This window comes from Camelus dromedarius, chromosome 10, assembly GCF_036321535.1.
Source record: "Camelus dromedarius isolate mCamDro1 chromosome 10, mCamDro1.pat, whole genome shotgun sequence".
Lineage (NCBI taxonomy): Eukaryota > Metazoa > Chordata > Mammalia > Artiodactyla > Camelidae > Camelus > Camelus dromedarius.
Window position 1 is genome coordinate 71,700,983 of NC_087445.1, and position 27,680 is coordinate 71,728,662.

Here is a 27,680-nt window from a genome sequence, read left to right on the forward strand (position 1 = left end):
GGAGCCCACGGGGCATATTCTGGACTTTTCCAGGAAAACCTCCCCACCTCTTAGTCTTTGACAGGACTGACTCCCTGAAGGGAGTCCTGGGGGGAAGCCCAGGGGCCAACTCAAGTCTCCTCTCGTGTGTCTGCCTTCAGTCCACTCTGCGTCGTCGGAGCAAACCGGAGCGGAAAGAGCGCATCAGTGAGCAGACCTACCAGCTCTCCCGATGGACCCCGATCATCAAAGACATCATGGAGGTCAGTGCGGGCCTAGGGCTCTGCATCTGAGGCTTCCAGACTCACCTGCCTCAGGTGGTGGTGACACCTGGATTTTCTCTCTCTGGGGATTTGCAACCAGGCCTCAGAGGGTTTGTGAAGTGAGCAGTCCCAGGAGACTGCTAGATGCAGGTCCCCTGGATCCGCATGTTTTAGCCCCGTAGTAGAGACCCCTCGATGATACCACATCCAAAGGAACCAAACACATCACAGCATCTGAAGGTCGTATGAGTAGCAAGCTCCACGCTGAGGGTGCAGCGGGGTGGAAGGGCCTTGGTAAAGTGACCGCAGCCCGCCCTCTCCTTCTCCCGCTGCTCCCCAACAAGCCCTCAGGTCAGCCAGGGACCCTGCCAAGCATGCTTCTGTTCAAACCCACCCCTTGCCTGGAATGTTCTCAGTCTCCTTCCCACCTTCTGAATTCTGCCTCCCTGCAAAGTCCCCATCTGGTCACACCGTCCCCATATTCTGACCCACCTGTCTGACCGCCCGGCACCACAGAGGCCTCCCTAGACGCCAGCATGTGTCAGGGATGCTCTTGACATGTGTGTGTGCTGCTTGCTGTGTTGGGTCATCTTTCTAGACCTTGGCCCTGTGCCCTCACCTGACCTGTCCTCTGGCACCATGCCTTGTGCATAGGAGGTGTTTTGTGTCTGTGAATGTAAGGTAGCTCAATGGTGTCCCTCCCTCCTTGTAGCTTAAAGAAACCCTGTGTAGAATCCTGCCCCACTGGAGCTTTGGGGTGAGACTTGGAGGTGATCTGCCCAACTCCTGCCCTCGACAGGTGGACAGGAATAGGGTCCAGAGAAGGGACCTGCCTGGGATCCTTTGTTAATTCATAGCAATCCAGGTGTTCCCACTGAATTGTATGTTAAAATAAATATATTTTGAATATATATAGTGAGTCAGCTTCCTATTTGTAAAACCCACAAACCAAAAGGATGGGTGAACATGAGACATCTAGAAGCCAGTTACGTTTCTTTGCTTGGCAGAATAGGCAAGCCAACCCCTCTGTCTCATTCCCTCCTTTGTTCTCCGCTCCCCTTTCCTCCCCCTCCTCCCTAGTCCCCCAGGAGACATGTGTGGGCTTCACATGGTAGCTGTTAGGAGTGCAGACTTCTCAGCACCAGTGGGTGGACAGCTGGATCCACCCACTAGATAATTAGGCCCTTGGAAAACCGAGGGTGTAAGGCCTTCTCTTGCCTGAGAGACTGTTTGTGCCTAGTCTTTACAAGACTGACGGCAAGTGTCAGTTTATTGGGCAGAATGCGACATTTATAGCCTCACATAGGATATAAAAGGGGAGAAAAAAGAACAAATTGAAAGAGAAGCAAGAAAAATTAATACACGTTTTCCCCAAAAAAACCTCCTCTTAAAGAGCAGACCTACAACCTTAGTATCAGCCAGCTATGGAGCGTCTGGTCCATGGCTGAAAGCACCCGGCATCCAGCAGCGGGCAGGGGAGCTCCAAGCTCTGGTGGTTGCAAACCTGGCTGTGGTTTCTGCTAAGTGGCTTGTTCTTGGAATTGTCTTCCCTTGGTTCTGTCAGCCCTTTCCAAACAGATGGCAGGTCTAACAGCTGTCTCTCTTTTCTCCAGGACACTATTGAAGACAAACTTGATACCAAGCACTACCCTTATATCTCGACCCGCTCCTCTGCCTCCTTTAGCACCACTGCTGTCAGGTAAGTGAGAAAGCCCAGCAAACAAGAGGGGAGCCAGTGGGACCATGTCTGGCTGGATGGCGGCTACACGGTAGTCCTCTTGTGACACCGCATGATCCCTGAGAACCCACCCCCACCCCAGCTCGTCACAGCCAGAGTGCAGGCCAGGCCCTTCCAGCGGCTGTGAGGCCCTTCACTCCCTGGCTTCCTGTTCCACCCTGGCTCACACCTCACTTCTCACTCCTCCCTTTTCTCATCCACTTCAGCCGTATCAGCCTCCTTGCTCTTCCCTGAACATGCCAGGCTTACTTCTGCCTCAGGACCTTTGCACTTGCTTTTCCCTTTGCCTGAAATGATCTGTCCCTAGAAATATCTATATGCCTACCTCTTATCTCCTCTGGGTCTTTAATCAAAAATTACCTTCTCCCATCCTTCCTAACCACCCTGTTTAAAATTACGGTTCATCAATGTTCCTAGCAGCATTATTCATACGAGCTCAAAAGTGGAAATGACTCAAGTGTCCATCAGCTGATGAATGGATAAACAAAATATGGTATATTCATATAATGGAATATTATTCAGCCAAAGATAGAAATGAAATACTTATCCATGCTACAACGTGGATGAACCTTGAAAATATTATACTAAGTGAACGAAGCCAATCACTAAAGCCCACATATTGTTTGCCTCCATTTATATGAAATGTCCAGGGTGGGCAAGTTTGTAGAGACAGAAAGTAGATTGATGGTTGCCAGGAGCTGGGGACGGGGGTGGGGAATGGGGAGCAACTGCTAATAGGTACAGAATTTATTTTCGGGGACAATGAAAATAGTCTAAAATTGATTGTGGTGATGGTTCACAATTCTGTGACTGTACTCAACACCATTGAATTGTATGGTTTAATTGAGTGAATTGTATGATACATGAATTATCTCTCCATAAAGGTGTCACAGAAAATAATGAGAAAAATCACAGCCCCACCACCACTTCCTGTCTCCCTTCCCTGCTTTATTTTTCTCCATCCATTTACACCATCACTTAATATTTGCCTTGTTTACTGCCAGTCTCCCTGACTAGAATGTCAGCCTCACAAGGGCAGGGATTTGTGTCTGTTTTATCCTCGGTGCCTAGAACAGAGCCTGGCATGTAGCAGGCACTTGGTGTAGTCTGTTGTCACTTTTCATTCATTCATTAATTTTAGTAAGAAAGGGACGAGTAGGTCATCTGAATAAAGACACATTTCTCAGATGCGTTCTTTTTTTGGGGGGTGGTAATTAGGTTTATTTATTTACTTACTTTTTTTTAGAGAAGGTACTGGGGATTGAACCCAGGACCTTGTGCATACTAAGCATGTGCTCTACCACTTTGAGCTATACCCTCCCCCTCAGATGCATTCTTGATGGAAACAGATGATGGAAATGTGGATGCCTTGGGTTTGCTGGATTTTTGCCATGTACCTGCTGATGCTCAGACATTTCTCACCTTAGAGATGTGAGCATACAACAGTCCGTACTTCCGTCTCCGGGTTCTCCAGTGCTGTTTTCCTGGCCGCCCATGATGCCTTGTGAATGTATTTTTGAAAGCTCTTCCTCTGGTTCATCTCCTTTTTGTGCTCATCCACAAGGCTCTCCTGCTGTGCTGTGAGGGTGACATCTCCACGTGCCAGTCCCTGGGACTCTATACTATAAATGCAGTTCTCCTCCAGACTCTCTTCTCTGCCTCCCTCATCTGTGTGGCCCAGGTTCCTCCCTGGCCCTGCTGTGACGTGCGGTTCCCAGGGTAACACTCTTCAGAACTTGCACCTTTGTCCCTCGACTCAGACTTTGCCCACCCATCTTCTCTCTCCACCTGCCTTCTGTCGTCACTCTCAGGCCTACGTGGCATCTAGCATTGTGCATCCCCTCTGATGCCAGCAGAGGCCAACTGTATATTGCCAATGTTAGAGTAAAACACAAAATCCCACGTAGGGCCATAGCCAGGCTGACGATGGCAGACAAACAATTGATTGCACAGGCAAGAAAAGTGACTGTGAGATCGTCTGAGCTGGCCCAGACGGGTCCCGAGATTTGGGAAGTGACTTTACTGCTGTTGTAAGTCAGGAAGAGCCGTAAGATTCCACTCCCAGTGGGAGGGTATAGCTCAGTGGTAGAGTGTGTGCTTACCATGCACAAGGTCCTGGGTTCAATCCCTGGTACCTCCATTAAATAAATGAACAAACAAGTAAATAAATAAAGCAAACCTAGTTACCCCCCCAAAAAAATTTTTTTTTTAATTTCCACTCTCCAGGGCAGCCTTGCTCTCCTCATTTTGTTTTGATTTTTGTTTTGTTTTCCCCATTTTCTTAACCTGGAAGCAACTCATTCCTCATTGTTTCTGAGGACAAGGTAAAGACACACTGAGGGAGGCCAGGGGCAGAGGGGACACCTAGGGAGCTGTCCCACCATTGAAATGCCTATTAGGAGGCAGCTCAGTGTCACCTCTTCCGGGAAGCCTTCACCAGTAATGCTTGATCAGGGCTAGACTGCCCTCCCATGTGTGTACGCAGGATGGCGCTGAGCTCCTCCATCAGAGCACATGCAGACTCGCTTCCTTCCCCGCCCTCCCCGCCCTCCCCACCCCAATTAAACCGTGAGCTCTTGGTGGGCAAGAGCTGTATCTCACTCGGGCCGGCTCCTCGCTGCTGGGGTGGCCTGGCCCCAGTGTGGCACCCAGTGCACATTTGTCCAGTGAATCAGCCTGAAGACAGGCCCTAGACTCTGTCATCGCTGCTGCAGACAAGCATGGGACATATGCGATCTGGGGTAGGTGCCTGGACCAGCATCACACAGGTGAAGCTGTTGAACGTCCACCTTTAAAGCTGACCCGAACCTGCCTGGTGCCTGCGTGTTTCTAAGAGTGACAGAGTCCCAGCACGGGCGCTCAGAGAGATTCTTCTCCCGGCAGCCAAAGCACTCGACACCTGGCGCTGCAGTTCAGTTCAGCCAGCACTTGCTAGGCGTCTGCTCTGTTTTGGCCACTGGTGTACAGAACAAATGTGAATGACATAAATGCTATAAATGCAAACATCACTGTCTCTCTCTCTCCACCTCTCCCCTGCCCCAGCGCCCGCTATGGGCACTGGCATAAGAATAAGGCCCCCGGGGAGTACCGCAGCGGTCCCCGCCTCATCATCTTCATCCTGGGGGGCGTGAGCCTGAACGAGATGCGTTGTGCTTATGAGGTGACCCAGGCCAACGGCAAGTGGGAAGTGCTCATAGGTGAGTGGGCATGTTTTCTAGAGGGAAGGGGCTGCTTCACTGCACTTTGATTCCATTCCATGCTTTGGTGTTCCATTCTGTCTTGGGTTCCCCATTGCCCCTGCAAAACTTGGCCAGCTGACACTGAGGGGCGAAGGGTTCCTTCCTCATGTCTGCACTGTATCTCTTGACGGGAGGCAGCTCCCTGTGGTGGGAAGTACGCGATCACAGACTCCAGCAGGCCAGGCTCACATTCCTGCTCCGCCGCTGCCATGTGGTCACCCCTGAAGTGCCTCCCCCTCCATGCTGTGATTCCCTTACCCAGCAAATGTGGTTAAGGACACCCACTTACAGCCTGAACTAGGCCTGAGGGGGACCTGTCAGTTTCCTGGCCTCGGGCCTCACCTCCAGCAGGTGCTCAGTGAATGGAAGGTGAACTTTCCCCCCTCCTTCATTTGTCCGTTGGAGACGGACCGACAAGGCATGTGAGCAGATATTGCCCGAAACATACTGGCCTGACTGCTGGGCTCTGCTAAGGGTTCCCCTAACCAGTTCCCACCACTTGTAGGTCTATCGTATCCCTTCTGGTATTTCCTGCTAGTTTTCCAGAAGAAAGGAAGCAACCCATAAGAGCTGACTTAATGCAGGAGGAGATTTTTCTCCTTTTTCACACCTGCAGGAATTTCCCCAGTTTCTAGGGCTGGAATAGGAAGAATGAGCTGAAACATATCTTGCGTTCTCCAGATGCCTTCCTTTTGTCCCATCTCGCCCTTAACAAAATGGAGTTGCACCTGCCCAAGGTGCCTCTTGCTATTGATTGGCAAGAGGCGGTCAGCACATACTGCCCTTGCCCTTTATCTCAGTAAGATGTATCCATATTATGCCTCCACCTTGGGATGACCAAGTCACAGTGCCCCCCAAGCTCTGAGAGATCATGTTCTGCAGACCAGCCCACATGGCCGGCCATTCCTGGATGTATCAAGATGGACCTGGCACTGTCTTCACAACCTGCCTTCCAGATACCACCATTCCGTGGGGAGATCGGACACCCCCTGGCCCTCCCTACTCCCTGAAGCCTCCTCTGGTCACCATCTCTCCCTGTGTTTTTTTCCTCTTTGTTTACGAAGGCCCCTGTGACAGAGCTTCTGTGTTCCCCGCTTGCATACATGTTGCATGGGCGTGTTGGCTAATTCTCTGCTCAAACACAGCTTTTCTGGGCAGAAGCTGTCCCAGCCAGGCTTTGGTGTAAACCCCCTTTTCCACATTCGCCCCGACCTGAGGTTGCCTTTTGGGAGATGGAGCCCCGGGGAGATAAGGCCGCCCGTGTGGATCGGTGGAAAGGCCTGGTGCAGACCGCTGACGTCCGCTGTGTGGCCTTGCCTGCCCTGTGCATGCCCGCCGTCCTCTCGGCCGTGTGCGCGTGCGCCGCGTGTGCGCCGCGTGTGCGCGTGCGGCTCGCTCTCACACCTCATTGGCTGCATAAAACATAGGCCTAAGTTGGCATGTTCCTGTAACGTACCTTTGTTCAAGCAGTCAGCCAGCCTCTGTTCTCCCGCAGGTTCTACTCATATTCTCACTCCCACCAAATTTCTCATGGACCTGAGACACCCCGACTTCCGGGAGTCCTCTAGGGTATCTTTTGAGGATCAGGCTCCAACAATGGAGTGAGAGCCAAAGAAACAAAGTAAAAGCAGCTTATTACAGAAAAGAAACTCTTCTACTCCGAAGGGTTTTCTTTGATTATTCCGTCACTCTTTTTCTTTATTTTTCCCTTTTTAAATTTATTATTTATTTGATTTTCTTTTAATGAGAAAATGCTTGCAGTTCTTAACACCGATTGAAAATGTGTCCGATGCTGCCCTCACCAACCCTGCCCCGAGAGCCGCTGGGCTCCAGCTTGCCAGCTTGCTCATGCCTTGGGTTACCTGCTGCTCAGTCAGACTGGGCTTTAAACCAGAAACGATAGTAACTGCTGTGGACAGTCCTCCTGGGAGCTGGGCGTGGAGGGGTGCCACAGGCACGGCGTCCAAGCCTGCTGGCCCCAGGGCCAATGTGGGCGCCAGGCAGAGAACACAGAGCACCCTCGTTGTGATGTGGGAACTTGAGAGTGAGACCAGCAGGTGTTCAGGGGACGGTCCTGTCCAAGAAGGCAGAACTCCAGTGGACGTGCCTGTGAGCACCTGATCATGAGGAAGGCTTGGCAGAGGGTGTCAGAACAGACTCCCAGTCACCAGGAGTTAGACGTGTAAATACCTTTTTCCCAGGACAGGCGCTTATCCCGAGGAGCAATTTCTCAGGGGTGATGAGATGATAAGCCACCTTATCCGTGGTGAGCTGCAGCCATCAGTGGAGAGTCGTGTCTCCTGTTCCTCCAGGGAAACCGGCACTTCATAGTCATTTGCTCTTGAGTAATTGCTTTTATTTTAATTATCCTGTGAATCCTTTTCAGGAGTTAAGAATCATACCCCTCTCTCCCACTGGAGTCTCTTGGTCAGACTGAGAGCCTCTGGGTAGAGATCTGTTCTCAACACTGGGTGCTGTTTTAAAGAACGTCCATGCTTGTGCCTTTGTTTCAGTTCCCAGGAACCCATTGTTGGTTTGGCAGATTGTCCAGGTTTTATTCTTGTCCTCGTTTCCTTCCTCTCTCTTTCCACCCTTCCTATGAGCTGGGAACTTCCTATGATGTGTTCAGGTGGCAGGCTGACACTGAAGACCTCACTGTAGCATTAATCATCCCTTAGCTTCATTGCAGTCAGTGATGAGGCTGTGTTTTGTGTACCTGACTTCATCTGCTCTGTTGATGACGGACCCTGAAAATACTACACCCCCGCCCCAGGCTGAGACGTGCCCAGTGAGTCAGAAGCATGAGTCGCCTGTGAGTGAGCAGTGGACAGACCTGGACCCCAGCCCCAGCTCTGCCACAAGCACTGGGGTGACCGTGGGAGGTCGTTCCCACTGGACACAGGACACAGAACGTGAGGCAGCTAAATCTCAGGGCTCTGAGGCTCCTCTAGGCTCTGACCATCCGCAATGCAGTAATTTGGTGGTGGCTCAAACCAGGCGGCCCAGCCCGCTCGCACACTCTCTGGTGACCCTCAGAGCCATGGACATCAGAGCCCTGGCTAGGTGACATCAGAAGTGTGCTTGTTTATTTAAAGAGAATGTGCTCCATCCATGAAGGACTTGCTCTAAAGGTCGGAGCCAGAGGCTGCACTGTTTCTCTCCTGCTCTTTCTATCCCTTGGCTGAGAGATGGCTGCCCGCGGCAAGAGGGTGGAGAGAGGCAGCAAGTGGCTGTGAGCCAGGACGTGGGGCTGGCCATGGCCCTGGCATCCTGCCCAGACTGCCTCCCCCTAGAAAGCGAGGCCACTGGGTGGTGAGTAAAAGCAACTATTAAAAAACCAACCATTACTTAGAAGCACCTTAGAAGGCTGGTAATCAGAGACATCTGGTTCTGGTGCAGACAGCTGGTGCAGGCGGCAGGTAGGTGGACGGCCTCTGATGCAAGTTGTATTTTGAGACTTGAAGGACAGATGTTCAGGCGAGGCTGCGGCAGTGGCAGACCACTGGCAGAGCCTGAAAGAATCACAGACCCAGACCCCCAGGACTCCTGCTGGGATTCCTTCTGGGATTCCCTGTGTCACAAGAAGCCTCTCCTTTGTTTTACGTCCAGTCGGCACAGAGGTCTCGGCTGTCGTCAGAGCAGAGAAAGCACGAACAGACTCTGGTTGTATGTTCTTGGCTTCTGAGGTGCTTTGCTGGGCAGTGTTGGAGTTTAGAGAGTTCAGTTAAGAAAAAGTGAGGCACGAAGCCCTCACACCAGGGAGGTCAGAAAGCAGATGGCTCTCTGACTTGCCCGCTTCCACTGTGATTGCCCAGGTGACCAAAGCCTCGGACATTGCTGGGCGTTAGAGGGGCAGGCGGTCTCCTGCCACCATCAGTGTTTGCAGTCACTTAGCTTTAAGAGAGGAGTTCTTCCTGCGTGGCAGTGAATGAGTGTCCCTAGCAGGCGCCGTGCATGGGTGCTGGTGCCACGCTCTGTCCGTCTACTTCCTGTCTCTCCCGGAGCTGAGGCCGGCTCCCCAGGTCTGGGCTAAAGGGGGCGGGCGTGGAGAACTGAAGGGCACAGTTACCACCGAGCCTCCTCGCAATCCTGCTAATCAATCCTCCAAACTGTCTAAGGAATGCAGCCTTTTGATTAGATCTTCATCTCGTTGCTCTGGGGGAATGTCCAGGAGGCTGCTGGCAGCTAATGAAAGGGGGCTGGAAGGCTGGTTTTGACCATAATAGGCATTTAACATGGGGGAGTAAGTTTTTGCTTTTAATGTTGAATATTTTGCTTTATTCTAGATCAGGGTCAGATCAGCTTCATTTTTCAGTGGGACTCAGGTTTGAATCTGAATTCAGACCAGCCTGTTGCCCGGCCACTATTTCAGCCTTCCCTTGCACCTCCTCTCCCGGGTCAGGAGACCATGAGATGCCCAGACTTGAGGGCAGTGGCATGGCTTCTGGGCCTGGCTGTGCCACCAACCTGCTGCAAGCCAGTGGCCCACTGCCCTGGGCGTCTCTCTCCCATCTGTAGGATGTGGGTGGGGAAGACCACTGCCTTGCAACCCTGGCAGGTCATCAGACTCACCTGGGTTGCTCTTAAATATACAGTTTAAATCTACCATTCCCTGGTGCCACCCTGAATATTCTGAGTCAGCAGGTCTGTTTCAGCCAAGTCCAGGAGCAGCCAGACCAGCTGATTGGTAAGAACTCTTCTGGTTTTCAGATCCCATCAGTGAGGAAGGAAGGACTGTGTCCTGGTGGAGCTCACTGTGTCTGGCCCCCAAGTTCGACAGTCTTTGAATGACTTTGTTTTGGAGACCACTGTTCACATTTCAGTCTCTCAGTCATGTAGAATAAGAGGGACCCTCAGAGCAGTGGACCCCACTTGCCATTCTAGAGGGCCTACATGGTCAGCCACCTGTGGGTTCAAAGTGAGAACATTGCAAAATGTGGATTACGGACTTACCCTGCTCAGTATGCAACGTTTGTGGTTTTAAAGCCCTGCAGATGATTGTGTGGCAAGAACTGGCTCCCAGGGGATTCGGATTAACACCCGCTGGTCTGTACCCTTTAAAGAGACCAGGTGGTTAGGGCCCAGGAACAGCATCCCTGGGGCAGGGAGCCCTAGCGGCCCCACTGATTGTCGGATACTCTTAGTCCTGGATGTTTTCTGGGGACACCAGATGGTCAGCAGTCAGATAATATCAGAAAGTTCTAAAGTGTGGATTCCATCACCTCTTTTTGCCCTGCCCTCACCCCTGAATCTGCATGTCAGCAAGGGTAGGAAGCACCTGGGATGGGTGTCTGATCAGAGGCCTTTTGATTTTCCTCTAAATCAAGCCTGCCCTCTTGTTTCCTGGCGGATGGCTGCTGGGAGGATGTTAGGGACCGTTGGCATGTGTGTGGTTGTTGCCTTAACCTAGGAAGACCCTGAGATATGCCCTGGGCGGAGTTGCCAGCAGCTGTCATTCAGGTGTAGACCCTCAGACTGCATCAAGTTGACATTCAGAAGGCCTTCATTCTGGCAATGCTTCTGTTCAGAATTTAGTAATGTTTGTTCCTGTTTCCTCATTTTGTGGAGCAGCCTTTGACCTTTAGGATTAGTAGGAAGATTGGTAAGGTTACAGATATGAGAGTCTTTAGGGGAGGTTGGGTGGTATAAAAACACTCAGGGACACGCTGCTGAAACCCATGTCTGCAGACTCTCAGGTCTGCAGAGTAATGAGTCAGCTTTGGGCGCAGGGGCTGGTGCCCACTCAGGGCATCACACTGGGCACCTCTGGAAAGTAGCCGGGGATGGTTCCTCACTCAGGGCAGTGACTGGGTGGCTGGGGCTTGAAATGCAGGGAACAGGATGTTAAGAAGCCTCTCACACCAGAGAGGGCTTCACCAGCGTTCTCCTGGTCTGGACTGACCAGAAGGCTCCAGGCCCGCAGTGCCAGCAGTCACGGGTCAGCTGAGCAAGTAGGGACCCTGGTATTTGGAATCATTCCCAACAAACCAGCCAAAGCCTTCTTTTGCCTGCCCTCAGGGTGGGAATATGGCGTCCTGGGGTTTGGTTTCTGGTCCCCTCCTCCCACGAAGGCCCACTGCCTTTCCCTCATCTCCAGGGAGGCACATTTTCAAGTACGGATCTCTTTTGTTCAGTTCTTCTTTCCCACCGGGATCTCTTTCTTTGAAGCCCACTGCTGCATGCGTGCAGGCCTCATGCTCACACGCCAGTCACCTCTGTTCTGTTTGAGTAAGTCCATGTCCAAACCACACGATCCATGCATCTTTTTTTACTGCACTTATTAGATCTCTCTCTCTCTCTCTTTATGAAAAAGGACTTCATTTATTTTTATTTTTAATTTTTGCAGTAAAATTATATCTAATTCCATTAGCTTAAAATTTTGCAAGCATTTCTAATCTCTTACAATGGGCGGTCTCTACAAGGTAAGGCCTCAGGTACCCCAGCCCTTTCCCCTTCACACCTGAGGTCCCTCCCACCATGGCAGGACCAAACAGCTGGCTCCCAGAGGTCAGTGGCGTCCCCAGGATGCTCTGTCCATCCACTCCCTCCCTACCTATACCATTCTTTCCACACACAGTCCCCCTGGCTAATCCCTGCCCCATTCCCAACCTCCTCCCCTGCCATTTGGTTTGGAATTTCTCTCCCTGGCTCCTCCTTGAGTCCAGAAGAGAATTAGAAGCACCATTCCTGTCCCCTGGCCGACAGCGCTGAGCCCAGTTGGAGAGGCGGGCTCCTTCCTTGTACAGCCCTGGACCCTGCCTGAGCCAGAGGATGTGTTCTGTTTATCCACAGCCCCCAAATGTCTCCCAGGCCTACTGTGACATAGCCCCCAAACCCTGTCCCCAACCCCTTCCCTGCTTCCACTAGACCAAAGCCAGGGTTGGGGCGGGGGAGGACACAGACATGGGAACTTGAAGGGCAGGAAAGGAAAGTGTTCGAAACCAGAGCCAGCACACTCACGGTCTTCTCTGCCTCCTCCAGGATCCACACACATTCTCACCCCACAGAAACTGCTGGACACGCTGAAGAAACTGAATAAAACAGATGAAGAAATAAGCAGTTAAAAAAATTAAGCCACCCCTCCAAAACACACACCCTCTCCCCGAAGTGCTCGCAGCCCCGACCGCTGACCGCCAGCCACCTCGGTTACTTTGCTGCCCCTGCTCCCTCCGCCGCCCCCAGCTCTGCACGCCCGGCCGGCACTGGCGCCGCTGCGTCCTCGTGTTGGATGATGCCCTCTTCTCGTTTGAAACAAAAGAATGCATTGTGTTTTTTAAAAAGAGTATCTTCTATATGTATCCCAGAGGAGAAGCTCGGTGTAAGGGACCCACTGCTGGAGGGTTTCTGGAACTGCTTAGGACGAGTGGACACCTCCTCCCCGTTAGTCATGATTCCATGACCTTGTACATAGTCCAGTGTGACCTGTGCACCTTGCTTGCGTTTGGGAAGATAGACGTTTGGGTGTTCTAAAAAACCCATTTGGGGTTGTTCCCGTTCTTGTTGGGAATCACTGAGATGTCCGTTCTTGGAGTGTTTCAAACTGAGGATTAATCTGTTACCTTCAACTCCAGTTACTACCCCACAGCTGGCTCTCCTCCAGATAAGCTTACAAGTGAAGCTCAGGTGACATCATGTGAGATTTGAGCTCGAGCCAACCTATGTTTCCGCGGAGGCTTGTTCCCCCTGGGGCTGGGGCCGGGGGTGTCCCGGGGAATCAGGCTGGGTGCTGGCTGGCGTCCAGCCTGTCACACTGCCTCCCTGGCCTGTGGCCACGGCTCTGTGATCTGAGGGAAGTTGTTCTGCCATCTGTCACTGTGCCTGGATGAGGAGGGGAGCAAGCTCCCGCTGATCTTTTGGAGAAGCGGTTAGACCTGGTCCTTCTGACCAGACCGCATCCTGCCCCAGGCATCACCCCCAGCAGGGCTCCTCCTCCTCTGTGGGCCAGCCTGGGTGGGCTCAAGGGCGGGAAGGGGCCAGAACAGAATGGGTTCTGCAGGCTTCTGGTCTGTGCCCCGGGCTTCAAAGAAGAGTAGCCCTTTTCCCACTCAGATTCTCCTCAGTTTACCATACTTCATAATACTTTGTTTTGTGTAGTTTGGGGTCTTAAGTCGTCGTGCTTGTAAGAGAAAACCATCATTTTATTATTCTCTGTATAAAAACGTAGCTGTATAAAACTTAGCTCTAATGCAAAAATTAAAGAGCAAATGCAGGAAGGATGTCTCGTCATCCTCAGGACTTAGCAGCTCATTCTCCGGTGGGGAGCACGCTCTTTGTTCTGCTGCTCTTGTCATGAACTATAACGACAGTGGAAGTCACAAAAACGTCCCGCACCCCGCCCCCACCCCGCCCCCTTTAACTCCTGCAGACCGTGTGTGTATTACTGTCTCGTGACGTCGTTGCAAACGTGGTGTGTGCTAGTTCTTCGCGGCCCCCACTTCCCTTTCAGAATACGCTCCTCACCCACCCAGTTAGATGCATCGTGGCGTTCTCCCCTCAAGGCTTTGAAATCTCCCCTTTGCACTCAGATTAGTTTTCAGGTCCATGTCCCTTCTCCCCCTTACGAGCTCTGATTTCCTTAGGACAGACTGTAGGTACCTGCCTTGGTTTGTTTCTTCCTGTTACTGCTTGTTTTGTTCCCTGCCCTTGACCAAACAATGCTCATGCTTCAGGACCTTGTTTGTCCAACCTGTTGGTTTTCCTTTCTCTGTTATTTATATAAAAATAATTTATCAAAAGAATATTTTAAAAAAAAAGTTAGTCTGTCTTGAAACTTGTTTACCTTGAAATTATCAGAATCTCAGTGTTCGAAAGTATTGAAGCACAAACATATATCATCTCTGTACCGTTCTGTACTAAAGCACTCGAGTCTAATAAATAAATAAATCAGCACCCATCCACGGTGTCCAGGGTGACTTGCAGTCTGGTTTTAATCGGGAGCGGGAGAAGAAAGGCTTCGTTGATGGGCCACTGCGGAGGAGTCCAGCCACCCCTGGCCATGGCTTGGAGCCTTCTGGCTCCAGGTCACCATTACTTGCATTAGGACCTAGAGCGAGCTCACATTTGGAATGGATTCATGAAGTGTGTACTATGCTGTCTGAGACAAGGTATTTCTTTCATTGTCCTATTTCTCTTTATACAGAATTTCTCTCTATTCAGAGACAGCAGGAGATGGCGAGGCTTCATCTTTGCAGGTGGCTCCCTCCTCAAGCACATGGGGACAGTGCACTTGGGGCAGTTGGTGAGGTCACTGTATCAGTGTTACTGCTCTCCTCCTCTGTTCCTGCTGCCACATCACCTAACCTTCTCGTAAACTTCTTTCCAGAAGCCTGTTTGTGCCCTGGGGCGACTGCGATGAGTTTGGCCCAGTTTGGGGAGTAGACCCTTAAGTTAGGGTTGGGGTCACACTGCAAATCTGCCAGAATGAATACAGGGCACAGGAGAGTGGGGTTCTTTGCAGGACCTTCTGTTTCTACCCTCTGTCCCCCTCTCATTCAAATCCTGATCGCCTTCATAGCGTTAAGAAATCCAACAAGTCAAGGTTGGTGGAAGGTGTGTCTCCACACCCAGGCTGTATCTTGTCTATTGGTGGGTGTGGAGATCAGAATTTTTAAATTCTAAATTATTCTAAACAGAGTTTACATTAAAACAAAGTCAGTGCTGTCTTCTCCTTCTTTCCAGGGCCATCTGTCCCCTCCCGGCCCCCGCTAGTGGCTGATTATTCCTTCCTCTCTGACTGTCTCTGACCTCCATTGACCCAGGGTCTCTGGCACCTCTTTTCTGCCCCCAACACCACCACCCAATGGCAAACAAGCCTGGCTGTTTTTATGCTCCTGGCAGAAGTCCTGGTTCTTGTATTACACTGCACGGATGGAACCTACAGGCCATTCCTCCAAGAATGGTATTAGATGTTCTTGGAGGGGCCAGGTGTTCGGAAACAAGCCAAGGCATAGAGTAATAACGGGGCAATCCTAAACCAGGACAGTCTGTGAGCTGCAGCCAGTCCCTCTGCCTTTCCAGAAGCCCAGGTCCAGGCTAGGGTGTCTCAACCAGACCCTGCTGTGGGGCCTGAACACCTACTCAGTGTGACACTAGGCAGTGATCTCTGGGAGGCAGAGTGACTAGTAGCACAGACCTTGGCATGAGGTAGGCCTGGGTCAGATCCGCATGACCTTGATGAAGGACCTGGTCCCCTCCTGTGAGTGATGCCCATGGAGGAGCGGTGCTGAGCTGGCCCACGGTAAGTGCAGGAAGCACTCAGTCAGTGTTGTTGGTGATGATCATGATTCTCAGCCAAGTCTGGGGAAAAAGAATGAACACACTCACACTTGGGGAAAAAAAATGTCCATCAACTAGAGAACGGTAGAGAATTTGTTGTATATTCACCCAATGACTACTCTTAAGGCAGTTAAAAATGCATGACCTTCATATGTCAACATGAATAAACCTCAGACATTTAATCGAGTGAAAAGAGCAAGTTACAGAAAGGTATTTACAGAACGATGCATCTGTGTGAGGTTTTTAAACCTCATGTGATGCTTATGTATACATACGTCATAAGTGCATAAAAATGTGAGGAGAATGATAAATAGCAAAATCAAAATGGTAACTACCCATGAGGGGAGGATGGTTCTTGTTCTCTTGCCTTCTGTCCCCGATTACAGAATGAATCAGTGGCTTAAAAGCACTTCATTGAGTCAGAATAATATAGATAATAATTCTAATTGTAGTTAATATATGTTGAGCACTTACGTGCCAGGCATGAGTGTTTCATACCTATCTTGCTGAATCTTCTCAGCGACTCTAGGAGTTGGATGTTATCATTACTCCACTAGCAGATGGGGAAACAAAGTCACAACAAAGTAACTCGGCCAAGGTCCCCTGGTTGGCACATGGCAGAGCCTAGATCTAAACACAGCAGTCTGACGCCAGGGCCCATGTTCTCCACTACCAAAAAAGATTATCAATACAAACAGACAGCAGGATTCCAGTGTGAATACAGAAAGGTGAATCTGTGTGGGCTGGACCTAATGATTCTTCAAGAATGATTATTTTACACAAGCAACTCCCCCCCCAAAAATAAGAAGAGTGAGAATAAAGCATAGAACAATAAAAATTGGATTTCCCAGGCCAGCAAGCTACACCTTCCCAGTCCCCTGTACTTCACCCGTGATGTAGGAGAACCATCAGAGAGGAGATGAACACATTGATACATTTCAATCCATTTCAAACGAAGCACAGAGACCTCATCCATAAACCAAGCAAATTTCCCCAGTATCAATCACAGAAGAATACACTCTAGGATGAAACAGATTAATTCCACCCTAAAGGTGGGAAAGAAACCCCAACTACAGACAGTTACAGTCCTTGGAGTAAAAAGTGGCACCAGATATAATGTTGCCAAGAAGCTTGTAAAAACCAGCTGCTGTAACGTGGAGCTACCAGCCTCCTCTTAACTGCTCTCTACCAAGATCGCCATTGGTTTTGACAACGCTCTTACACATGGAGTTTTCAAAGCTCTGATCCAAATAGAGTCAGCTCTCTCAGGTGGAGCTGTGGACCTCTCCATCCTCATAGCCTGTCTTTCCCCAGAGCAGAACCCATGCACCATTTGCACCCAAGCTGGGAGAAGACCTACTTTCCCCACTCCCGGAGTGACCCCTGCTCAATAGCATACCCTCAGGTTTGTTGAAAGGGGCTTGTTATGAATAGCAAAATACTCCTCTCATTCAGGAAATTTCAAGGGTTTTAGGAGCTCTGTGACAGAAACTCAGGGAAAAAGTAGATAGATAGATAGATAGATAGATAGATAGATAGATAGATAGATAGATAGATAGAATCATTATATAATGTATTATTAGTAATAAAATATATCACAGCTGATAAGGAAGTGGGTCATTGCTCAAATACCACAGACTTAATTCTTGCAGAGATTTTGTACATTTTCTTAAACGAATGTTTTTGCATTTTCTGTATGCCTTAGAACAATTTCCAGACACCTTAAATGATTACTTCTTTAAAAAAACAAATCTTCACCAATTATTCTTTTGCAGGGTGGAGGGCCCACTGAGCTCCTTACTGTGGCCATTCCAAACTTCCGCCCAGGCTGTCTTTCTGAGCACCTACTATGTGCGGTCCTTCATCCTAGGCTCAGGGGATGCAGCCATAAAAGAGACAGACTGGGTTCTCATGAGCTCACTCTAGTGGTGGGTAGTATTGTATCACACACACACACACACACACACCCTGGAATGAAAGAATTTCTCATGTCGTGTGCTCCATAGAGGTGGGCAAGGCTTCAGGCATGTTTACTAATGCCTGGCCTCCCTGTCTCCCTTGGGGCTGGCCTTCCTTCCCTCCAGAGCCTCCTAGTGGCGATCACGGGCCACTGCCCTGGGCTGATGCTGCAGTCCGCTGGGCTGTGTGTGCTGCACCCTCTCCTCTCAGAAGACCCGGCTGCCAGAGGGGCTGCTGGACTTCTGTGGTCTGGCAGCTCCAGCAGCTCCAGGCCACCAACACCAGTCCCCAAAGCAAGATACTGAAGGCGGTTGGAGAAGCAACAATGAGAAAGTGTCCCCAGGGAAGATGATGCCCTGTGGCCCCAGAATAGGGAGATTTGGGGAGGATCTCCAAACAAGCCCCAGAAAGGGATGTCCTAGGACCTGCGGCCTCCCCTACCCTACCCCCACCACCCGGAAGGCTGGCCTGGAGGTCTAGCTGGCCACTCTCACCATGTGAGTGCAGCACATTTATAAACCTGACCCACACTCCAGGAGCGACCCTGGGAATTCAGGTCCCAAAACTGCTGCCTTCTGTGGGCTCCAGGCAGCCAGGGGGCGCTGCTGGCCATGCTGCCCCATCAGGCTGGGAATTCAGCGCTACCTCCTGAGATGGGCCTCAGGTAAAAGAAGGTAGAAACCTGGGAGGCATGAGGAAGGAGGGCAGGGAGGTGCAGCGCACCGTGGAGAAGCTTTGAGTAGGCCAGGCTCCCATGGGGCCCCCCCACCTCCCTGCTCAAGTTGGGGAGGGGCAGCTTCCAGCTGGAGTAGGGGGACATTGCACTGGGCTAGAGGGGAAGGACCGCCCCCCACCGCTGGCTTGGGCACTGGGCCAGGTCAGTCTCTCTCTGGGGCTTCAGTGTCCCCCTGTCTGCATTCCTGGGCAGACAGACTCAACTGCACTGTTGTGAGTTTTGCCAAGGCTGAAGCTTGTAAGTGTGGGAGCCCCAGCCTGCAGGGAACAGATACTCTGGGAAAGACAAACACCATAGGCTGGAGGTATTAGGATGTTAGAAATCCCACTGGCTGCTCAACACACAGAGCCTTATTAAGCGCCCACTGCATCTCTGGGCCAGACACCTGCACCGTATACTTTATACAAGATCATACTCAGTCCACAGCATGGTGTCCCTAGTTTACAGCCCAGTGAGGTCAGGCCACTGACCCAAGATGTAAGATGTCTCCTACAGTGGATGTAAGAAACAGTGCCCAAACTCGAGCCCATTTTAAATCAGCCCCAGGTGCTGAAGTAACAGTGAGCTGCCCCTTGTCCAGCCATCAGACTTTTAGGAAGGAACAGCAGCCATCTCTTAAGTGCTGAGACCTGGGACAACAGGGTTGAAGAGGACCTGGCCAATGTCTCAGAAAGTGCCTGGGCTCACAAGCACTGGGTGGACCCAGCAGACATACGGGCACAGCTGGAGGTGAGGACCAGGAGAAGCGGTACAATGGAGCCAGAGCCTGGTTGGGGCACATGGATGCTAGCTAGGGCTTCTGCCAGCCAGCCACCTCCTGCCCTCCTGCCCCAGGATGCTGCCACCCAAGGCCAAAGCTACAGAACGAGTTCTGTTTGCTGGGGTCAGCATGGGGCAGATGGAGCTTTGTGGAAAATTGAACCTGTGAACAGGGATGTCTTGGGACCCCCTCATGGGAGCCTCCGATATAAAATATCCATTTCTTGCCTTTCTACCCTGCTTTGGGAGAACCAAGAGAATGATTCTGTTATGTAGCTGCATCACCAAAGAATTAGCAAGCCAGGCTCAGAGGCTTCCAGGGAGGGGCTCCTTGGCCTGGGGTCCAGGTGACTGGCTCCTTCTGGTCCTGGGGAGCTCTGGAGAAGTTCTCCATCTCTGATCAGCACAAAGGGGCAGAGTGGTGATTTCTAGGGGTCTGACCCACTCTAATATTCTTATGTTACTTTTTGCCATTTGAGGAATGAAAGAGTCTCCCCAGAGCCCAGAAGAATGCCCCATGAGCCTGGTGTCCTGATCTCCGAGACACCATGGCCTGGGACACCCTTGTGTCCCCCTGTCAGCCTTGGAGGGGGAGGCCGGTCTCCAAAGCCCAGCCTTGCCAGGAAGAGGGCAGGGTCCCTTTAAGTCCTGCTACACATCCTCAGCTTGTTGCTATGTAAGGGACCAACTTCCTTAGCAACCACCTGGCCTCATTAAAGGGGCCCTGAGCAGTGGTTGCCACCAGCCATGGCTCCCAAAAAGAAGGCAGGCAAGGGGGCCAAGGAGCCCGAAGTCAAGAAGAAAGGTGGCAAGAAGGATCTCAGCCTAGCTAAGCCCATGGAAAAGTCTTCAAGCGAGGAGATCCGGGAATTCTACCACATCCAGATCCGTGACCTGGAGGACAGGCTGGCCCGGTGGGTGGGCGGGCAGGTGGGCTGGTCCTGCTGGGTCAGAAGCCCAGCTCAGTGCTGGCTGGTCTGCAGCCTCAGACTCAGCGGGGCAGGTGGTGGCGGGGTGGGGGGGGGGGAGTGCGGTCCTCACATAGGATATCCAGACCCCACCCCAGCCTCAGTTCCCTCATAGGTAACATTGGGAGGTTTCACAATTTCAAGAAAAAATGAATTTCCCCACCCCATCTCAGCTCCCAGAGTTCCCAGGTCCCAGTGCTAACTAGCGAGCCCACCCCAGGCAACCACCACTTCCCCCTGCCTCACACCTGCATTTTATTAAAAGGCAGAGTCCAATCAGTGGGATGAATTAGAAATGGCTGGCCCCCTGGCAGGCAGGTGCCCAAATGTCCTTCCTTCCACCATCCCCCCCACCCCACAGCTGTGAGCCCCTGAGCTGTGGGCCCCACCAGCTTACCCAGCTGGCCAATCTACTTGTCCACACTGGGCCTGTTTCCCCAAATGTAAATGAGGAATGCTGTCTTCCCACAGCTGTGTGATGTGGGTGGTGGTGTGTGTATCTCTTCTGAGACACATTCACCTGCCGATTTTTCTTAAAACTAGTTTCCTCCGAGTTATGATGCACCAGCCTAGTCTCAGGGAGACCCTTAAAAAGCACACCCCTTTGGTGACAAGAGGGCAGGTTTTCCCCAGATGATGTCGCAGATACAGCTAATGTTGGAATTTTCAAGTGCATGAGGTGGGTCCCATGTTGGTGCTCACTGTGTCCTTAAAATAGCCCCAGGAGAGAGGTCCTGATGTCACCCCCATGGTACAGGCAGGGAGACTGAGGCTCAGGGAGAGGAAGTCACACCCAGGAACGGGCACCAGGATGGGAGTCCTGGCCCCTTGACTTTCCTACACCAAGCTGCCCCCTTGACCCACAGATCAGGTCATTCAGCTTTGCACCCTTTTCTGCCCTGTATGCAGAAGCCCTGTCAAAGGATGTTTGTTGCTTGAGTCAATCGAGAAGTAAAACACATTCCCAAGTAACTTCTATCAGTTACTCTACTGGAAAGCAGAAAATTGGTTATGTGATACTCTTAAAAAGTGACAAGCTTCCCTCAAGCTGAGACACCAGATGGAATGTATTTGGGAAAAATGCGTTTGGGAGACAGTGCATTTTGGCACCTTTGGCACCTACTATTTGACAAGCTCCCCATCAGGCCCTGAAAATACAGAGAGGGAGGAGGTCAGGGGTCTGCCAGGTGGAGAAGATGGACGTGACATCAGGTTTGACTGCCCAATGGACAGGGCCAACCTACAAGAGGGCACCAAAGAGAGGGTCACACATGCTGCTCAGGGCCAAGAAGGCACCACTGAGAAGGCCACACAGGGGTTCACTCAGAGGACGAGGGTAAGGAGATTACAGGGGCAAAGGCTTGGGATTGCAAAGTACGGAAACATTAAGGAGGGCGCAGAGCTGGTGGTAAGCCTTGTGGTTAGAGCCTCAACTTTGGGGTCACACTGACTTGGGTTCCAGTTCTGGTTTTGCCATTTACTAACTCAGAGATGCTTCATGCTTCTGTGCCTCAGTTTCTTCATCTGTAAAATGGGTATAATAATCACAGTACTTACTTCCTTACAGGAACAAATATTGAGTACCTGCTATGTACCAGGCACCATCCTAGGTGTCAGGGACACAGCTATGAATGTAACAGACAGAGGCTCCGCCCTCAGGGAGCTTACATTCTTGAGATATAATGAATGTAAAGCCCTGAGCACAGGCATTGGCTGTAGTCGAGAGCATTGACCTGGCGGCAAAGTGGGAGATGAGGCTGAAGCCTCAAATGCTATGGGAGGGTCCAGCGAGCAGCCCAGCTGCATGGAGGCCTGGCTTGCCCAGCCCCCTGGACCTCTGCCCTGTACCTGCCTCAGGTACCAGCGGAAGTGGGATGAGCTGGCTGTGCAGGAGAAGCTGTTCCGCCAGGAGTCTGAGCAGTTGGCCAATAACAAGAAGGAGATCGTGGCCTTCCTCAAGCGCACGCTCAATCAGCGGGTGGATGAGATCGCTGACCTCAACGAGCAGCTCCAAAGTCTGCAGCTGGCCAAGGAGATGGAGAAGGACGCCTTCGAGGCACAGCTAGCCCAGGTGCGTCATGAGTTCCAGGAGACCAAGGACCAGCTCACCACTGAGAACATCATCCTTGGTGAGGGGCACTGGCAGGCGAGCCTGGGGGCACACACCATGGGCACGGGGACTCCCAAACTCTGGCTCTTTGGGCTCAAACCCTAGCTCTCCCACTATCTTTGTGACCTCGGGCAAGCGCTTCTCCCTGACCCTCAGTTTTCTCACCTGAGAAATGGGATAATACACCTACCTTGAGTAACAGCTACATGCTGTTTCCTATACATACCTTCTGTAGTAACTCCCCGCAATCCTGCGAGGCAGGCAATACTACCACCACCTGCCACTTTGGAGGTGAGGAAGCACTTCAAGAAGGTGGGGTGTCTTGCCCAACATCACCCAGCTGGCAAAGGTGGTTTTGAGTTTCAATGACAGCACTGAGTGCCTGGCCCAGAGAAGGTATTCAGATACAGTGGCTGTTGTCACTGTCACTTTCATGAGGTGGGGTGTCAGAGGGAGGCTTCTTGGAGGAGGTGGAGCCTGAACTAGGCTTTGTAAGACAAGTGGAGGAGAGGAAGGGCATTTCAGACTAATTCATAAAGGTGGGCAGGACCATGCACAACAGGTGTGTGGACAGGGGTCTGGCCCTACTGGATCGGCAGGTGTAGGGGGGGCATGGCTCAAGGCCCCTGCTGCCCCCACCCCCGGGACCCTGCCCTCCCATGGCAGCCCCTCACCAGGCCTCTGCCCTGCGGTGGGGCAGGCGGGAAGCTGGCAGCCCTAGAGGAGTTCCGGCTGCAGAAAGAGGAGCTCACAGAGAAGTTCACATTGCTGGAGGACCAGCTACAGAAGCAGGAGAGTGAATACAAGGACTACGTGCACAACCTGGAGAAGAAGTCGGTGCTGGACAAGGACAGGTACGCAGGTCGGGTGTCAGGCGTGGGAGCCCCACTCACTGGGGCCAAGCACAGCCCCGTCCTTGGGCCTTCAACAGCCTCAGCATCTAACTAGGGGGACTGCACTAGCTCACTGACGCCCCAACCTGCTGCTCCTCACAATCCTGGCTGACTTATGGGAGGTGGGATAAAAGAAGCTCCCAGCTCCAGTTCTCAAGCCGGCATTAGAGAATCCCTGGACTTCCTTTGCCACTTTTTGTGGCTTAAATTATATTTATTTAATAGGCAACAATACATTGATATTGTCCAAAATTCCAAAGGTACAAAGGATCTACAGTAAAAACCTCCTGACTGTGCCCCCGGCCCTTGGGGGATAGAGCATAATAGGGCCCTCAGTGCTCTGGAGACCCCCACATAGGCAGGGGGTGCCTGAGGCCTGCGCCCCCCCCACCCCCCCCCACTCCTACCCACCCGGATTAGACTGAGGAAGGAAATCATCCAGCGCGTGAACTTGGTGGCTTCCGAGTTCCACAAGGTGGCCAAGAACCAGATGTGGGACACGACGAAGCGGGCCATCATGGAGAACAACGCGGTGACCCTGCAGCTGACCAAGGTATCGCGGCAAGGCATGCAGCTGCTACAGGAGAATGAGCGGCTCAGAGGCACCCAGAACAACTTGTGCAAACAGCTGGAGCTGCTCGAGAACTCCCAGAAGGTCATGGCCAGGCACAGCAAAGGCCACCAGAAGGTGTGCCCTCTAGGCACTCATCACGGGGTGTTTGGCACCGAAGGCAGGAGGGAACCCTAGGAGCCTTGCCCTTGAGGCAAATACAGTCCAGCAGGGGTGGATCAGAATCACGAGGGAGGCAGCAGCAAGGGGATGGGGCCCTCCCTGGGAGGCTCTGGCCACATCTCTTGTTTATATTTGGTCTAAAGCCCCCATAACTGGTTGAAGTGGGACCCAACTCTGGGGACCCAGCTGCTGCTAGAGAGACGCTGGGTTCCCAGGGCCTTGGCTGGCCTCTCTGTCCAGCGGGGCAAGCCCTCACTGAGTCCGGAGCTAGGGGAGCGGGGCTGGCTGAGGGTCGATGGCAAGCCCAGGCCACGGCCACCTGCCACACTGCAGATCATCCTCATGCTGACGGAGAAGTGCCGCGAGCAGCAGCAGGGCACGGTGGAGGCCGAGCGGCTCCGCCTTCTGCTGAGCCAACAGGAGCAGGGCCTCCTGCAGCTGCAGAAGGACAACCAGGCACTGAGGTGCGGCCTGCGGAAGGGCGAGCGGCGGGAGCAGGTGGGAACCCATCCCTTTATGGCCGCACGACATGGGCCAGCGACTTCCCCTCTCTGGAGGGGCCTTGAGGCTTCGTCTGTCAAACAGGCTGAGGTCTGGGGCTGGTGAGGGCCCCTGTGGGCTGGAGAGAAAAGGCAGGGCCCATCGCCCTAGAACAGGGAGGTGGCTGACTTGTCCCGGTCCCGGGCCCAGGAGCCAGAGAGACCAGCTGAACCTACAGCTGGAGCAGCAGCAGGCCGAGGTGTGGCGGCTACAGCAGCAGCTGGCAGAAGAGCAGAAGGTTCGGGCAAGCCTGGAGAAGGCCCTGGCCCAGGCCACCTCCTTCCTCCGGGACGTTATGCAGGTGAACTGGAAGGGGGTGCAAGCGGAGGGCGGGCGGGGGTGAGCCAAGGACAGAAACTGCTCAGAGGTAACTGGGCCACTCAGAGACGGCCAGGCCCGAGGCCCCATCTTCCCCTGAGAGACTCCTGGCAAGTCTGTCTTTTTCTGATTCTGCACTTCAGGGGTCCCTTCGAAGTCTCAAAGGAGCTGGATGGAGTCCTCTGAGGCCCTGGAAGGCCTCGGGTCTCAGTCTTCTCATTAGGAGAATGGGTATCCCACCATAGCCAGCAAACACTTTGAGAAAACAGGCCCTGGGGTTAGGGTCTCCCAGAGGTGGGTGCTGGGGCCTGACTTAAGGACCTGGCCCCATGGGCCCACCCCTACCGGCAGATGCGGCCAGACAAGGAGGATGGTGACTTTGATGTAGTGTTCCAGCTGCAGCGCAAGGAGATGCTGCAGCAGCTGCTGGTGATGCTCAGCTCAGCCACGGTCCTGAGCCCCCAGATGGCTGTGTGTTCCCAGGAGAGCCAGCCCTGTGGCCCGCACAAGGAGAGGTGAGTGAGTGACCCTGTGTGACTTCAGAGGAAGCAGCTGTGGGACTTGTCCAAGGGCTGTCCTCAGCTGAGCCTGGGCTGGAAATCTGGCTCCCCAGAGCCTCTCTGAATCTCAGCTCCTTCACCTGTGAAATGGAGGTGATGACACCACCCTCTCCCCGCAGACGGTCCAGGACCCAGCCACTCAAGACTGGGTCTCTGCTGCAGCAGCTGTCCAGCATCACACCCTACCAGCTTGGGGACCTGGGCCTGGTGCCTCGACGGATCCGCATCCCACCCAACCCTGAGGACCTCAGGCTGCTCTCACACACCACCCGTGTGGGAAACTTACAGGCACATGGCAGCCTTGAGGTGAGGGTGCCAGGGGCCCCAGGGACACCAAGATGGCAACCCTGGGTGCAGATCATGGCTATACCATGCTGTGGCTGTGTGGCCCTGGGGATGTGGCTGGACCTCTCTAAGCCTCCATTTTCCCATCCATAAAATGGGCTGAAGAAAGGTGTGCCAAGGCCTCAGTGGGATAAGACATGCCCACACATCCCCTGGGATAGGGGATTGCTGGACCTGTGGGCCCCTCCTCCAGAGGCAGGGGGGAGGTGGGAACACCCTGAGGAGGCTTCAGCTTCCAAGTGGGTACCTTTATTTTTACAGATTCACACCTCTGGTTCTCCAAAAAGGTTCAAAAAGTTTAGTCTTCCTGAAGTTTCCCTACTTTCTAAGTAGGACACAGAGAGACCAACCTCCTCTCCTAGAAATGGACCGTTCCCGCTATAGTTGCTCCCTTCAGTCCACAGGTGGCCTGGGGGCAGCCCAGAGAAGAGTTACATAAAAACAGATACCACAGGCCAGCGTGGCACGTCTGTGGATGTGGGTGGGCATGTGGGCACAACAGGCAGGCAGGCAGCTGGGTCCACTGGTATCAGGGGCCCAACGAAGGCCCCTGGCTCCTCTCACGGATGTGGTCCAGGAGCAGGTCGGCGGCGCGCTCCAGCAATGGAGGCAGCAGCTCCTGCTCGGCGGGGGAGAAGCGGCCCAGCACATGGGCCTGCACTTCATCCAGGTGTGTCGGGCGCCCGATGCCCACCCGCAGCCGTGGCATTGCCTGTTGGGGAGCCAGAGGGGCCCAGGGAGCTTTGGTGAGGAATGCTGGTGGCCCTGTACCGGCCCACTCAACTCAGTGCGGGACAGAGGGGCAGACTCACATTGGAGTTGAGACAGCTAATACAGGAACGGACTCCATTGTGGCCCCTTCGAGGGATACAAGAGGAGTAGTCAGTGCTTCCTTGGGTCAGTGACCTTCTCCCCATCCCATGCTGAGACTGGGGTCGGCACCCCTACCCTACTCCAACTGGGAGGCCAGCTTCCCTATCCCACCCTGCCCAGCTCAGGGCCTCACCTGGCGCTTCCTCCCAACTTCAGAGCCAGTTTCCCCAGCGGCTTGTCCAGCTCATCATGTACCAGGTAGACTTCCTCAGCAGTCAGCCCGAACAGCTCCGCTTGGCATAGGGAAAAGGGTAGCCCTGGTTACTGCTGATCTGCCCAGGGGGGTTGTCCCTATTCAAGGTTCTCATGAGGAAGGGCCCCAATTAACCCCACTTCATACATAAAGAAACAGGCTCTCACAATCACCCAAGGCCAGACAGAAACTGGAGCTCAACAGGCACCTGGAGCTCCAGGTAAACCCAACTGCCGCTCCCCAGAATCCCCTCTCTGGCCCCTGCACTCTCCAGGCAGCCCACCCCTGGTGCCCTCAACTCACCGGCCCGGGCCACGCTGCGCCCGTTGACGTTCATGAGCCGCCGTGGCCGGAGGAGGACCAGCTGGGCATCACCGAGTGAGGCCAGGGCGAGGTCGGCGGCACAGCGCCGGTCGCGCGCCCAACTCTCCGCCACACCCAGCCGCCGCGCCAGCTGCCCCAGCACCGCCATGCCCACGCTGTGCCGCGTGCCGGGCATTCCAGGGTTCCCCAGCCCGACCACCTGCGGGAGGCACCGGGGAAACTGAAGCCCGATAACTCTACCCATCCTCTATCTCACAGCGGCCTCCGGGGCCCAAAGCAGAGGAAAGTAAACGGAAAGCTGGGCCGGAGTGTGTTAGGGGCTCCAACGGCGGGCCAGGAAATCCCGTAGACTCCAGAAGGCCGAATGGAAACTGGGGCCCCGCAAGGTGGAAGGGTAGGGCCCCCCAGTGTAGGAACGGAGTTCCTGGATGTTTGGAAGCCCACTGAAGCACTAGACCACTTCTAGATAAGAAAACTGAGACAAGAAACTGGGGGGACTTTGCCAAGGAAACAATGGCAAAACTGGAGCTAGTACCCGGAAGCCCCTACGCCGTCCCCAATTCCACTCACCAGCCACCGCTTCCCCGGGGGCCGGGGTTCCAAAATGCATCGGCTCATGGCCCTACTCAGCCACAGTCCCGTGCGCGAGAGGCCCGGCTGCCCCATGCTGCCCCGATTCACGGCCGGACCCCGCCCCCTGACGTCAGCCAGCCCTCAACCAATTGCGGCCGCCACCTGTCCAGGGGCGGCTGCCAGCGCCCAATCCCGGGCGGGCCACGCGACCGCCATGCTTCTGAGGGGCGGAAGTGGCGGGGTGGCGGCGGTGGCGGGGTGGCGGCGGTGTCGGGGTGGCGGCGGTGTCTGGGCGTCTCCGC

The 27,680-nt window shown here is 53.3% G+C and overlaps 3 protein-coding genes and 1 non-coding gene across 9 annotated transcripts in view; 3 read left to right on the forward strand and 1 right to left on the reverse strand.

Moving 5' to 3' along the window:
• Window positions 1-14,131, forward strand: part of STXBP1 (syntaxin binding protein 1) — a 62,265-nt gene extending 48,134 nt beyond the window's left edge. Inside the window, exons 16-20 of one of the 3 annotated variants that reach the window (XM_031450503.2) lie at window positions 141-242; window positions 1,856-1,941; window positions 5,023-5,177; window positions 6,715-6,840; window positions 12,201-14,131. In XM_031450503.2, the coding sequence (XP_031306363.1) occupies window positions 141-242; window positions 1,856-1,941; window positions 5,023-5,177; window positions 6,715-6,824 (453 nt within the window). In that variant the 3' untranslated portion in view covers window positions 6,825-6,840; window positions 12,201-14,131. The remainder of the gene's footprint in view (window positions 1-140; window positions 243-1,855; window positions 1,942-5,022; window positions 5,178-6,714; window positions 6,841-12,200) is intronic. The other 2 variants (XM_031450504.2, XM_064490538.1) reach the window with 2 other exon arrangements.
• Window positions 4,048-4,120, forward strand: TRNAG-ACC (transfer RNA glycine (anticodon ACC)). Its single transcript has one exon. It is a non-coding gene; the product is annotated as a tRNA-Gly (tRNA).
• A 5,148-nt stretch (window positions 14,132-19,279) lies between the features above and the next one.
• Window positions 19,280-25,748, forward strand: CFAP157 (cilia and flagella associated protein 157). Its single transcript, XM_064490541.1, has 9 exons — window positions 19,280-19,862; window positions 21,774-22,045; window positions 22,727-22,880; window positions 23,340-23,607; window positions 23,986-24,116; window positions 24,343-24,493; window positions 24,862-25,025; window positions 25,190-25,376; window positions 25,677-25,748. Exons 1-9 carry the CDS (start codon window positions 19,696-19,698, stop codon window positions 25,746-25,748), a joined length of 1,566 nt encoding a protein of 521 aa, XP_064346611.1. The 5' UTR covers window positions 19,280-19,695.
• Window positions 25,647-27,501, reverse strand: PTRH1 (peptidyl-tRNA hydrolase 1 homolog). Of its 4 annotated transcripts, none has more exons than XM_010984312.3 (5): window positions 27,376-27,501; window positions 26,785-27,004; window positions 26,422-26,521; window positions 26,228-26,273; window positions 25,647-26,127 (listed from the first exon to the last, which is right to left on the reverse strand). In XM_010984312.3, exons 1-5 carry the CDS (start codon window positions 27,469-27,471, stop codon window positions 25,945-25,947), a joined length of 645 nt encoding a protein of 214 aa, XP_010982614.1. In that variant the 5' UTR covers window positions 27,472-27,501; the 3' UTR covers window positions 25,647-25,944. The 4 variants fall into 4 exon arrangements, with proteins under 4 accessions (XP_010982614.1, XP_064346610.1, XP_064346609.1 ...); XM_031450519.2 differs by having other exon boundaries at window positions 25,809-26,034; XM_064490540.1 differs by lacking the exon at window positions 26,422-26,521.
• Window positions 27,502-27,680: the final 179 nt, after the last annotated feature.